This window comes from Telopea speciosissima, chromosome 9 (genome assembly GCF_018873765.1).
Source record: "Telopea speciosissima isolate NSW1024214 ecotype Mountain lineage chromosome 9, Tspe_v1, whole genome shotgun sequence".
In the NCBI taxonomy this organism is placed as follows: Eukaryota; Viridiplantae; Streptophyta; class Magnoliopsida; order Proteales; family Proteaceae; genus Telopea; species Telopea speciosissima.
Window position 1 is genome coordinate 61,014,076 of NC_057924.1, and position 13,202 is coordinate 61,027,277.

The window sequence follows — 13,202 nt, forward strand, 5'->3', positions numbered from 1 at the left end:
AGCCCTCAACCGACGGAAAATAATCCTTTCTAATTCCCTAAATCTAGGCAGTGCTAGGTGAAGATGTCGACATGTGACAGCTCAGACATCCAACAGTCTGAACTCATTGACCGTCTCAGTACCTCACTTCATCCTTAACAGACTCTTATAAGGTTATAGTCTTTCAGTCTTTGAGTTTTCAATTAAGAGTTTAATTATAGAGATAGTAGTTTGGTGTGAGTTAACATATATAGTGGTTTGGACCGTTGTCACTCATAGAGATAGGCAATCTATTTCATTGTAGAAGTGAACTAGGATTGGGAGACTATATATTATAAATACTATGGTCGATCTTTGGTCCTCTCTAGCCTATATTTAGTATTTCTCTCTTCCTCCTCCGACAAAGAAGAGTAACAAGGATATACGATTAGGGTTTCATCCCAAGGTATTTAAAATCTAACAATCAGATCATCTACTTTCGGCCAGGATCTTTGCTTAACCTCTAATGGCTGAATCAGAAGAAGCTTCTTCGAACTACAGTGATGACTGTGAGCACTCGTCAGAAGAATCTTCTTTGAACTACACTAGTGACTATGAGTACTCCTCAGATGAATCTTATTCGAACTACAGTGATGACTATGAGAACTCCGAACCAGAAGAAGCTTCTTCAAACTACAGTGATGACTATGAAAATATTGATAATGATGATTCTTCTCAAGGATTTGAAGAAGGGTATGAATATGATGATGATGATTTTTCATACAACGACGAGTTTGAGTGCAATAGCAATGATGATGATGATGACAGTGACGTTGAAGGTAACGAGGAGGAGGAGGAGGAGGAGGAGGATTGTGTGTACAATGATGGAGTTGAAGAAGATGAACCTTCTACTGATGAATCCGAAGATGATGAAGAAGAAAACAGAATACATGATAATGGAGGATATGGACGTTCCATAGTTGACCACATGGGAGGTCTGTCTGGTCTCGGTTTTTCTGATGATTCTTGGGATGATTGCTATGGCTTCAATGAGGAAGAAGATTATCCTCATGCTTCTGATGAGTTTGATTCTAATTTCTCAGACTATGATTTCCTTGATGACTACTACTAATTCTTAAAAGTGTTAAGAAGAGTTCTCAGACCATGATTTCCCTTTTCATACTTTCATCTATAATTTAGACATATATGTATACCCATGTTGAAGAAAGAATGGAATGAATCTGATCAATGCTCCATATATATCTGCATGTTTTAATTGAAGCCCTGACAGTTTTTTTTTTTAATAGTTTGATAAAATAAAATAGATATTTTTGTTAAACTCTGAGGCAGAGTTTTTACCACGATGATTTGAGGAATCAACCGATTTGTCTTATTGGTGAATTGGTACAGATGAAGGGTAAAAGTGTAAAACTGCAAAACAAAAAATCAAAATCTTTTTTTGAACATTCAAAAGGGTGTAAAACTGCCAAAAAAACAAAACAAAAAAATTAAAATCCATTTTTTAAGAAAAAAGGAGTGAATCTGTCTAATATTCCAAATCAATACGGCCGATCCGGATTGAGATCAACCAGGACCGATATCGATCCCAATGCCGATTACTAAATCCCTACTCCCACGTCCTATTGAAGATGGATTAAAATCTTCTGTAGTGTGGGCATCTGGCAGTGCACTGCAGTGCAGCCTTGAGAGCTTGACACATGGAAGAAGATTCATCCAACGGTGCAAGCTCAATGCAAGAGATTTTTTTTTTTCTTCTTTTCTTTCTTCTCGAGCTCGGCACCATTGGATGTGATGCCCCATCTTCCGCATGTCGAGCTCTCAGGCCCACACTGCAGAGGATTTTTTTTTCGTGGCAGAAGGTCCAAAATACAAAATGAGAACAAAATAGGTTTTTGACACAAACTCTGCTATGGCTTGCACTAAAATTTCCTGATGGATTGGGTGCGGATTTTTCCCACTGTCATCCCATTGCTATACCACGGATGTGCTGGGACGATCCACACGTTAGCACACATCCCAATGTGGATCGTGCTAACTCATCCGTTGGATGTGTGCTGGAATTCCTTCGGCATTGGAGAGGATCCAAGTCCTCAATTGTTCACGTTACGGTTTTAAAAGTATGAGTCAAATCGTCTGTCTTGATATGATTTTGAACAGTTTCGAAATGTCTGGCATGGTCAAAACCGGTTTTAATTCAAGATCAGAAATTCCTAGTCCTGGGCCCAAGGTATCTCAACCCAGACCTTGTTCGGTTTCAGGACAAGCCAGAGTGGGCTCGGGCCCTGTTGATAGATCGATACTGAAGTCCATGGTCGTACCGTCTCATATACTGCTCTGCACACTCGGAAAATAATTTCGCAAAACCCCCCTTCCCATCCTCTGTTGCCTAGTTATTTTTCTACCAAAAAAAATAAAAAGTTGCCTAGTTATTTGTTTCTCAGAGAGGGAGAGAGAGGGAGATCTAACGCACAACAGAGCTTAGCGGAGCAGTAGCCATGGCGTCTCCAGATCGTCTGTTCAGCCTTCGCAACAACTTTTACTTGGGGGCTTACCAGGCCGCCATTAATAATAGCGACGTTCCCAATCTCTCTCCAGAAGATGCTGTCGAGAGAGACTGCCTTGTTTATAGATCTTACATTGCCCTCGGAAGCTATCAGGTTCTTGCCTCTCTCAATACCTCACTTCATTTTAATTAACCAACAATGAAACAAAGATCTGATTTCTTTCTAATCCTCCCACTCCCTTTCTTCTTCTTTTTATTATTTCTTTCTCATTCATGTTTGCAGCTTGTGGTTAACGAAATCGATTCTTCGGCTCCCACGCCTCTCCAGGCTGTCAAATTGCTTGCCCTTTATCTATCTGGTCCAGAAAATAAGGTTGGTTTTTCTTTCTCCCGATCCTTCTAATGTTTAAGATCTGGGGATCAACGTTTATTCTAGTTATAATAACTGGATCTTACCTGAATTTTAACTTCATAAGTAATTTATCGAACCCTCACAAATGTGCCGCACTCCTTTACTAATGAATATTGAAGTTTTCCTTTTCTGGGATGTTCTGTTCCCCTTTTATTTAAGGTTTTGTTGTTTTTGAATTTATATAGCTTGTGGTTGCAATCTTGATTGGCGTCTCATATTGTGTGATTTGCGACTCGGGCACCGAGATTGGGTTAGTTTATATTAAGATGTGAATGATGATTGTTGGTTTTGTAATTGTGCAGGAATCTTCAATTTCGGGTCTCCAAGAGTGGTTACAGGATCCAGCCGTTGGAAGCAACCCTGTTTTACGGCTGATTGCAGGGATCATTTACATGCATGAGCAGGATTACAATGAGGCTCTTAAGCTTACCAACGCTGGTGGAACTATGGAACTGTTAGTCTTATATTGCCTTTTAATCTTAAAATTTCTGATATAATTAAATAATTTTCATGCTTAATATCATTGGCTGATATTACACATGAAAATTTATACAGCAGTTATATATGACAAGCAATGACGTATGAGGCTGAATGTTGGGAAGTAAAGCGAACACATTTAAACAAACTTAATGTGGATGAAATGAGGATGTTGCGGTGGATGCATGGTAAAACTAGAAAAGATAAAATACAGAATGAAAAAATTAAATGAACCTGGGCGTTGCCCCAATTCATGATAAGTTGCGAGAAACTCGTCTAAAGTGGCATGGACATGTGCAACGGAGGCCTTTAGATTCTCCAGTACGGAGAAGTGATTTATTTCAAATTGAAGTAGCTAAAAGAGGTATAGGTAAGCTTAAAATTACCATTGGAGAAGCGGCGAGGAAAGACATGTATTGTATAACCTAGGACTGGAATCTTGTATAGCTTTGAATAAAGCTGATTGGAGAAATAGGATCCATGAAGCTGACCCCATTTAATTGGGATAAGGCTGAGTTGAGTAATATTATTAGCTGCTTTTGTCCATAAACATCATTAGCTGCTCTTATTTTTTTTTCCTTGGCACTTTATGAGAAATTGAGAATTATGGTGCAGAACAAGGCAAGAAGTTTCAATTGACAATGATTAAACTTCTTTTGTGGGAATTAGCAGATTAAATTGTTGTTTCATATCTCCTTCAATTGACAATTATTAAACTCCTAGTAACAGTATTTATGTATTCTATAAATGAATCTTCATAGAAGTTAGAGCCAATTACAGATGCCTGTTGGCAAGAAATGGTATAAATAAATAGAGTAAGATGAGATATCCTGTTTGTGATACCTTTCTTATTATGATAGATAATGTAGATGTTATATGGAATGTAGGTAGTAGTTAAACTGTTGGATAAGCATTGCTTGATTATTATAGGACCTTCAACCATCAGTGTTAATAATACTTGTCCAGAAAAAAAAAAAAAAGATAGCATGACCAACTGCAGGACTGAGCTAATTGCTAATTATAGTTTACAGGGCCAATATATAGCTACCTACGAGTATGTGAGTGTGTATGTCTGGGGTCTGGGAATCCCTTGGAGAAGAGCCGAAGGGGGTGAAAACACCCCCTCTTTCAATATCGCATTAACCTTTGAAACTTGTTGATCGCAATCACCAATGAGAAAGAAGAAAAAGAAAAAGATATATTTCCTAAGTGTGCAGCAGTCCCAAGAGATTTTGCTCTGATACCATGTAAATTAGAGAACAAGAAAACTATGAGAGAAAGAGAACAGAGGAGTTCTCAATAATAATAATAATAACTCCAGGCTCAATGTATATAATAATAGGGCAACACATTACATAGGGGCAGAATAGTCCAACAAAACCAAAACAAAGCTCACAAGTTACTGTTCACGTGAACAGTATCCAAAATACGATAACAGACCCTAATCCTTGTTTTGAGTCTTGTATTATATGGATGGGTCCATAACCCAAATAGGGTATTTTAACCCCGTGATCACATCATCAGTACTCCTGTAGTTTTCTCTGAAGTCATTGTCGGAGCCTTGGTTTGTTTATTGGATTCAGTTGCCATTCTTTTTCTCTTCCATTAAGTGAAATAAATGCAACAGTCTGTGATACTGACGAGCCTCTTCATCTTTTGCAGGCATGCACTGAATGTTCAAATTTTTCTTAAGATGCATAGATCAGATCATGCAGAGAAGCAGCTAAAGATTATGCAACAAATTGATGAGGACCACACTCTAACCCAACTGGCAAATGCATGGCTAAATTTGGCAGTGGTAAATGCAAGTTTTAGCATTGGTATATTTGAAAATGAGATATGTTTCCTGTTTATGACCTTTGTATATTGTTCTTTTATTCCAGGGTGGTTCCAAGATACAAGAAGCATACCTGATCTTCCAAGATTTCTCTGAGAAGTTTCCAATGACCACGTTGGTCCTGAATGGCAAGGCTGTCTGTTGCATGCACATGGGACACTTTGATGAAGCTGAAACCCTATTGCTAGAAGCACTAAACAAGGTATTATTTTTTATGTGGAAGCTACAGAAATCACAAATTTACTTTTTAAAATGTAAAATTAATCAGTGATTAATATTTGTCCAGGATGCAAAGGATGCTGAAACTCTGGCCAACCTTTATGTATGCTGTCTTCACCTTGGCAAGCAATCATCTCGTTTTCTGAGGTAAGCTATCTACATATTCCAACTCCTCCACTCTAACTTTTAAACTAGCTCTTGCCTGTGAAACTATTAGTGTTGAGCGTAGTTAATCAATGAGAATCTTTCTTAGCGGGTGAAGTTCACAAGGTTTTGGGAAAAGGACAAAAAAGGAATAACACAAGCAATTCACAATTCTTGTCTTGTATATGCTTGCCCTTCTCGGTGTGGTACTCTTTAATTTTATAGGTAATGATCAGGCAGAAAATTTCTTGTCTGTTTTTTTTATTTGTCTGAACCATGGCTGGAAACCGTATTTTTTGACCCGACTCGTCCTCTCCCACGACTGGTGGCACAGAAGAGTCACTGGTGAGTCAGGGTAATGTAGACCAGTCACAAATGATAACCAGTCCACAAGAGGATTGTAAACTTCAGGTCCAACAACAGTAAATACTTCAATTGGTTCTCAGATTTGCAGGAAATTTCAGAGCAATAAAATATATAAAAAAAATCTATGAAGGGAAGAAGAAGATAGGGTAGTCTCTCTCAGACTTGGGCCTCTCACCAACGGCCTCTCACCAATGGCATCTCACCATACTCTCTCATAGAGCAAAGCACAAAGCTATGTTTTTTTTCCTGTCAATCTCATTACTCAAATTCATGTACAAGGCTGCAGTCCCTTACAAACTTATATAGAAGACTCAAAAACAGACCCAAACACTAAAAAAGAAAGGCTTGACCCAATCCTTAACTAATAAGGTAACAAAACCTGACTAGGAAACTAAAATAATGAAAGAAACTGAATCAAAACAGGACCTTAACTAAACTAATAAATCAAATTCCGTTTTCCTACTTTCCACTCATATTTTTGGCCCATAAAAGTGGTCCATTACAAAGAAAACCCATGGGATCAAAGGCTTAACCCAAGGCTTATTCCAATAAAATAAATCCTTTAGGTGACTTTGCTGCATCACAGGGTGAATCTTTTATATATATAATATATTTGATACATATAAATCATGGATAGTATTATGGAAATATGAAGAAAATAAGTGAAAATCAAATAAACAAAATGCCATTTTCCAAGCCTCCCCCCCCAAAAAAATTAAATAAATAAATAACCCAAATCCTAATCCAGAAAGTACCTTTTTGTGCAATACCACCTGGAGTAGCTTGGAACCAGAGTTCCAAGAGACCAAGTCTTTCTCAATCATTCTGTCAGGCACCTATTGTGCAATTCCAATCGATGCATCCCTTGCAAGGAATCTCATTAGATCTGTGCCTGCAATATCATAGTCCTCATACTGCTTCAAATTATCAACATATGGGGGTCTACCTTTCATCTCTACCTTAGCTATTCCACCGGCCTTAAGCACAAACAGGTAAGAGAAAATGTCTCCACCCAAAAATAAAAAAGAAGACCACATCCTAAGACAAAACTCAAGTGACTGTAACAGGAGAGGTCAAAATTTTGGGAAATTCCTTTTGTAGCCCTCTCAATGAAAGAAATCTTCGTTTTTGGACTTTGGGTTACAATGTATGATGGAGTATTGCAGGTCAGTGAGGAATGGCCAATGGAGAGGTCATTGGAGGCAGCTTTGGTGCCCTTGGTGATGGCATGCTTGCTGAGCTTTCCCAGGCAAAATCAATTGAGCTACTGCTTCTATATCCGTCGATGTTAGTGTTCTGTGTCGGCCTGTGGAAGAGGGAGAGATTTAAGGAGGGGGGGGGGGGGCGAGAAAGGGATAGAGTTAAGTTTTAGGGATTAGGATCGTTTGGTTAGGAGGGAAGGGGTCGAACAAAATAATTTACAAGACTCGGGAATTTTTGCTTGATTTGGAGTTACTTGGGAAATCTCCAAGTCAAGTGAAAATTAGGGCAACTGCGGTTGAGTTATTACATTTTCTAAGCCTAGTAGAGTCTATGTGTCTCTTGATCAGGTTTCCTATTCATTTGACAAAAACCTCCGAGTCAAGCGAAAATTGGGTTCACTCAGATTGATTCTTTTATATTTTCTAAGCCTTGGCGAGTCTACTTGACTCTTGACTAGTTTTCCGACCATGACTTTGAACAAGTATCTTTTGGCTTCATTTTTCTGTCATCTGCAACAGAATGGGAAACTTTCGTTATGTGGAGGGGTATGGTCTACTAACACTTCCCTAGCTGATCTTAGCTGAATTGTTCCTTTTAATGCAACTGCACCTGCTAAGTATCAGGACATATTGTTATGTTGGGCTTGAAATATTCTTATTCAATCATGTTAAATCCTCAAATCGATTATCCTCATAGTTCTGTTATCCCGGTGCTAAATGGATTTGTATGTTGAGAACAAATGAAACTTATGTTGCTGTTAAAGGGCCACCTTGGGTTGTTTATAATTAATTGCAATAATTTATTTATGCAGCCAATTGAAACTCTCACATCCTGACCACTTGCTTGTCAAACGTATGGTGTCCGCTGAAGAGAGCTTTGACAGAGCTGTTCAAACAATTGCTTGAAGGTCTCGTGGGTCAGTTGATATCCTGCTGAGAGTTGAATGATCCCACTCTATCCGATAAATTTTTTCTTTCTAATTTCACAATACTGTTTCTTTTCCTTTGGTGTGCATGCTGTTGAAGTCGTAGTGGTAATAGTGTTCCCCTCCCCCTTTTCTTTGTCTTTATTATTCTTAATTGAAGTTCAGGTCATCATCAACTATACTAGGGTTTGTAACCTGATATGAACAATACATGGATTGAATAGAGAAGAATGAGTTCAAGGATGGCTTATTTGTATATTTGTTATAGTGAGGATACTTTTCTTCGTCTTTTTCTAGGATATGGTATTTTGAGAAATTATTTTGCGGTCTTTTGTAATTTCATTCCATTAAATATTGGGAAATGTTGTGGAAAATTTGTGCATAGTGAAGTCATTATTAGAGCATAATTCTAACTGCTGAATCATTATCACTCCAGATTTCTGCAATATGTGTCAGAAAGGTATCGTTTTATTAAACAAGAAACATCCTGTATTCTATGGGATTTGGACATCTTTGCAGAAGTAGCACGCTTTTGCTTGATTCTACTTGCTAAGCTCTTGTGCAAAATGATTCTGCACAAATAACAAATTTATTGATGAATGATGAACAAATACAATCTCCAAAGGGCGGAATGATAAAGTGCACAACTCAGAAGACAACATTAACAAAAATCCGAAACAAGAATCGCAAAATTACATCATGAACCATGTTTCTTATAGAATACTATCCCTAAAACAGGTCTGAGGCCGCATAACTCCATGCTCTTGATCATCAGCAATCTGACTTTCGATTGTGGGGCTATTATGCTATTACGGCAAGCCATACTGAGATGAAATATGTTAAATGGCTTACAAGTTTCCTCATCTGGTTAATGAGGGAATGGTATTTGCAGACTCCTCCTAGACTACTACCTGTCTCTGTCCTTTATTGCCACCAGTTCCAGGCCTACTGTCAAGGACAATAGTTCCACTCACGTAGAATCACATTCCTTGATAGAATCTGAGTATGCCTCAATAGTGGAACAACCCACCATCTGATGAACCTCTAATTCTAAAATAGCATTGATTAGCCAACTAACACCTACAAGAATTTACCTTTGTGTGGCATCTGAGGCTTGTGATTTCCGCTGCTGTTCAATGTAATAAAAGAACTCTGATTCTTGGATTGATTCATGCGATGTGAATACTGTTTCGAGTATCTTTGAAAATGTCAGCAGCCTGTCCAATGTGCTATCTGATATATATTACTGCTTGAACTTCTTACAAGAAACCCAGAAACTCAAAGATAGTAGCTAAAGATCATTTAGGGCAAAATCAATTTAATGTTATGATTACTGCTGTCTATAGATACAATATTTATTGGATTGCCCTCGGGGAATCAGTTGGGACTCATCTAAGCTAACTCTGGTGTCAGTCTATCCTAGCTGATTCTGATACTTGATTATTGATCTTTGAGGAGCTATTGGTTTAATGTTAGGTCATAATCCTCCAAACTAAACTTGTGAATGCACTCAATCTATGGACCTTCTGATGTAGGACTCAGGCAAACCTCCAAAGGTAATTCATAAACACAACCTAGCTTTAAGACTTACTGTTGTGCATCTAGTAGTCCACAATACACCAATATTTTAAATTATTAGGATATTTTTGGTAAATTTTGGGAGACTAATAAGCCCCACTAATTTATTTTGACTTCTCAAACTCTTCCTACACCGACAGAATCTCTGAGGAGACCCCCATTTTGATCTTTCATTGTACTATCACAATGTCACCCAATTTGGTCCATTTTTGTAGCCAATGGACCCCGGCAGTGTCTCTTTCTCTTTTTTAAGGGAATATTTCAGTCTTCCCTCATAAGATACACCTATAATTACTGATACTTCCTACAAAATACTTTTGGACCAAGTTTTCCTTTGCCGACGGTGAAGTAAAGACCTCTCAAACCATTACATCTGATCCTTGGATTGGATTGGATTAAGAAAGGATAGTTACGATCAAGTACAATAAATGGTAGGAGTTTAGTGATAGAAACTAAATTGTCCAAGAGTCCAATCATAAGATCACATCATTTTGACGGTCAAGGGTGAAACAACTTTCTCCATGTACTTTTTCCCTTGCTTTTCACTGTATCTCTTAACATTTCCTTTCTCAGCAAGTTATTTTTTCCACTGGTATTTTATATTCCAACTTGCAACATCCCCCACGCCTGCCCCCACAAAAGAAAAAAAATAATTTCTCCTCCAGTTCCCTGAATGCCTATAATAAGGGGGTTGGAATCACCAGGGCAGAGTGTTTGGGCAGGGGTAGGGTGATCATTGTACCCCCTTTATTAGAGGCACTGGGGAAATGGGCCGGGCAGGAACTGGATCCCCCTTTCCCCCCTTTTTCGTCCTCTTGTTCTAACCGCTATCTGCTGTCTTGTGTTGAGCGGAAATTGAATGAAACCATTGGCTTCACATCTGTATTCCCCAAAAACCGGCTATCAAGTGATGGCAATGCCATTTCTTATAATCATATATCCCTTTGTGACTATAGCTCTAAAGGGACAAACTTCTCAGTCTAAGCCCATGTGATTGATAAAAGGTGAACAAGAAGTTTCATAATATAACAGAAGGTGACAACTATCTCTGCTGGTAAAGCCTTGGGATGCTTGTCTCCATTCATGTATCTGTTACATCAATATACACTTTTTTGCAAGAACATGAACCTGCAGGTCAATTAAAAATTTCATCATCATATTGTAGATGTTCGAGCCAACTTTTGTTTTCTTTCAGGGTGGTTTTTTTTTTTTTTTTTGTTCGAACACAAAATGTTGTCTGGTACTGGCAAAGCTTTACATGCACAATTATTTCTAGTGGATCCTTCCACCTTTTTTTATATTTATCTTCTTTTCTTTTGATATGGTATGGACAATTTAGCTGTTTTAAAGTTGGGTGGATCTTGCTGTAATCAAGGTTGGTGAATTATGAAGATCTTCTTTTGCTTATCCTTTGTTTTATTTTTAATATATATTTTTTAATTTAATAAAAATCTAAATTTTAAATTGTGTCATTCTCCATGGTTGTTATTCTTGCACATTTTTTCAAACACGTGTGAAATAACAGAGTTTTATCTTTCTTACAAAAAGTATGAGAGAGGATTGGGCATGCCACTAGCTTTCTTGAAATCAGTGGTTGTGACCAATAAAGAGGGTGGGATGGGAAGGGTAGGGGTCATTTTCCTAGGGGGGTGGGAGAGACAGACTCATATTGGATTCAACGTCAACGTGCCCAGCCTTTTCCCCAAAAGTACATTTTAAAAAGGGGGAAAGTATGTTACTGGGCGTGTGTGGTGCACTACCCTTGCACCCAGACATTCGGTGGTCATTTTGCATGCCCCTATGTCTAGGCACAGGAGTAAAGCACCGCACATGTCTAGGTAGCGTTCTCTTTCCCTTTAAAAAATATAAAATGTAATGTTATAATTTATAATTCACCAATTTTACACAAAAGATTTTTCCTTTTAAATTTTCAACCGAGTGTTTTTTTTATTTGATGGAAAAGGTTCTTTGAGTTACTGGTATGCTTATTAGGGGTGTCTAACTTTATACCAAACTGGTCAAACCAACCAAACCTGGCCAAAAAACCCTACTCCAACTGATTCCGTATTGGAACCGTTTCGGTTTGGGGTGTTATGGAACAGGCTGAAAATCGGATCACCATACCCACCAAAAGTCGAACCAAATCCGAAAATTGGACCAAAACTAATATAAAACCGATACCATCTAGAAAACCATAAAAAATCATCCTCATAATTATGTATGTATAATATGCATGGTAAATTGAATCTAAACTGGACCAAGTCCGATATCAAATTGATAAAACCTAGATAAGAGAAAACCTAAATAAACTTAGCCAAACCGGATCGAATTGACCATTTGACATCCCTAGGTATGCTAGTCTCTATCTCGTCTCTATCTCTCTCCTTATATGAAATGATATCGCTGCCACAAACTGTTCTGACGCACCTCATTGATGTGCTATTATGCCGCTTGCTCAAAGAACCCTCTCTGTTTTTTTATTTTTTATTTTTTATCATGCATGGGTCTATAGGAATATAAATTTAGGTTAAGTAATCGAAGCTTATCCTAACTTCCAATGGAATTCAATACTAAATATAAAATTCCGGTTGAAGTTGATTGAAATTTGAGTATTAAATAATTGGAAATTTACCAAAATTTGGCTGAAGTTTATGAAATGTATTTAAAAATCAGATAAATTCTGTGGCATTGCATGGAAGTGACAGCAAGTTGTGAGCCTGCAGCAGAGTTGAGTTGCCGAGTTGGTGTTAACTAGCCCATGCATGGGCTGACTGCTGGTTTAGAAAATTGAAAACCAGGGGTTAAAAAACAAAAAAGAATCGGGATTCGTCTCCCACGATCCACGTGGCAACTTGTGAGTCGAGCACAGCATGATGGCTGTTCAACCCTAGGTCACAGAGGATCCAAATCCCAGAAAATCCTAATTCCCAGATCCTCTACTGCTAAGCTGTTAGGAAGGACCCGTGCTGTCAAGACACGGTGAGAAATGCAATGACCGTCTTACCCCTGCCCAAGCGTTTTGCCGGAATAGAAGTAAGGTGATCATTGCACGCCTCAACGTGTCATGACATTACGGTCCTGCCGAGCAGCTCGACAGTCGAGGATCTCTGCCAAACAAAAAGGGAAAACCCATGAAGTATATTATTTGGTGTTTAATTCAAAACCTTAAAACATTAGGTGAAATGATCGAAAGATATACATCAACACACATCCATTTCAATACTTCTACAACTCCCAATTAATTAGTCAACAAGTTCGGCAACAATTTTTTATATAGAAATTAAAGCAGCTCTACTACAACAATCTGCAGGCATTGCCCTTGTACTCTTCTTTCTGCTGACCAACCCCTCCCTCCACCCCAAAATAAAAACAAAACACAAAACTAATCACTCTTTTATCAAACCCTAATCCCTGTGGTATATCGATTTGATTTACCAGAGGATACATAAAACAAAAGCAGGAAGCAAGCATATATATTCACTTTATTCCATCATTTTTTCCCCTCTTTTCTTCAAAAAGCACACACATTTTCCTCTACATGAATGGGTCACTAAGATTG

At 38.1% G+C, this 13,202-nt stretch overlaps 2 protein-coding genes across 2 annotated transcripts; both read left to right on the forward strand.

The window, feature by feature from the left end:
* Positions 1–484: 484 nt before the first annotated feature.
* On the forward strand, positions 485–1,090 carry LOC122639220 (phosphopantothenoylcysteine decarboxylase subunit VHS3-like). The gene has a single exon (XM_043832042.1). It carries the CDS (start codon positions 485–487, stop codon positions 1,088–1,090), a length of 606 nt encoding a protein of 201 aa, XP_043687977.1.
* Positions 1,091–2,402: 1,312 nt separating this feature from the next.
* LOC122640885 (coatomer subunit epsilon-1-like) lies at positions 2,403–8,310 on the forward strand. The gene is made up of 7 exons (XM_043834161.1): positions 2,403–2,636; positions 2,766–2,855; positions 3,197–3,348; positions 5,034–5,169; positions 5,255–5,410; positions 5,495–5,574; positions 7,952–8,310. Exons 1-7 carry the CDS (start codon positions 2,475–2,477, stop codon positions 8,043–8,045), a joined length of 870 nt encoding a protein of 289 aa, XP_043690096.1. The 5' UTR covers positions 2,403–2,474; the 3' UTR covers positions 8,046–8,310.
* Positions 8,311–13,202: the final 4,892 nt, after the last annotated feature.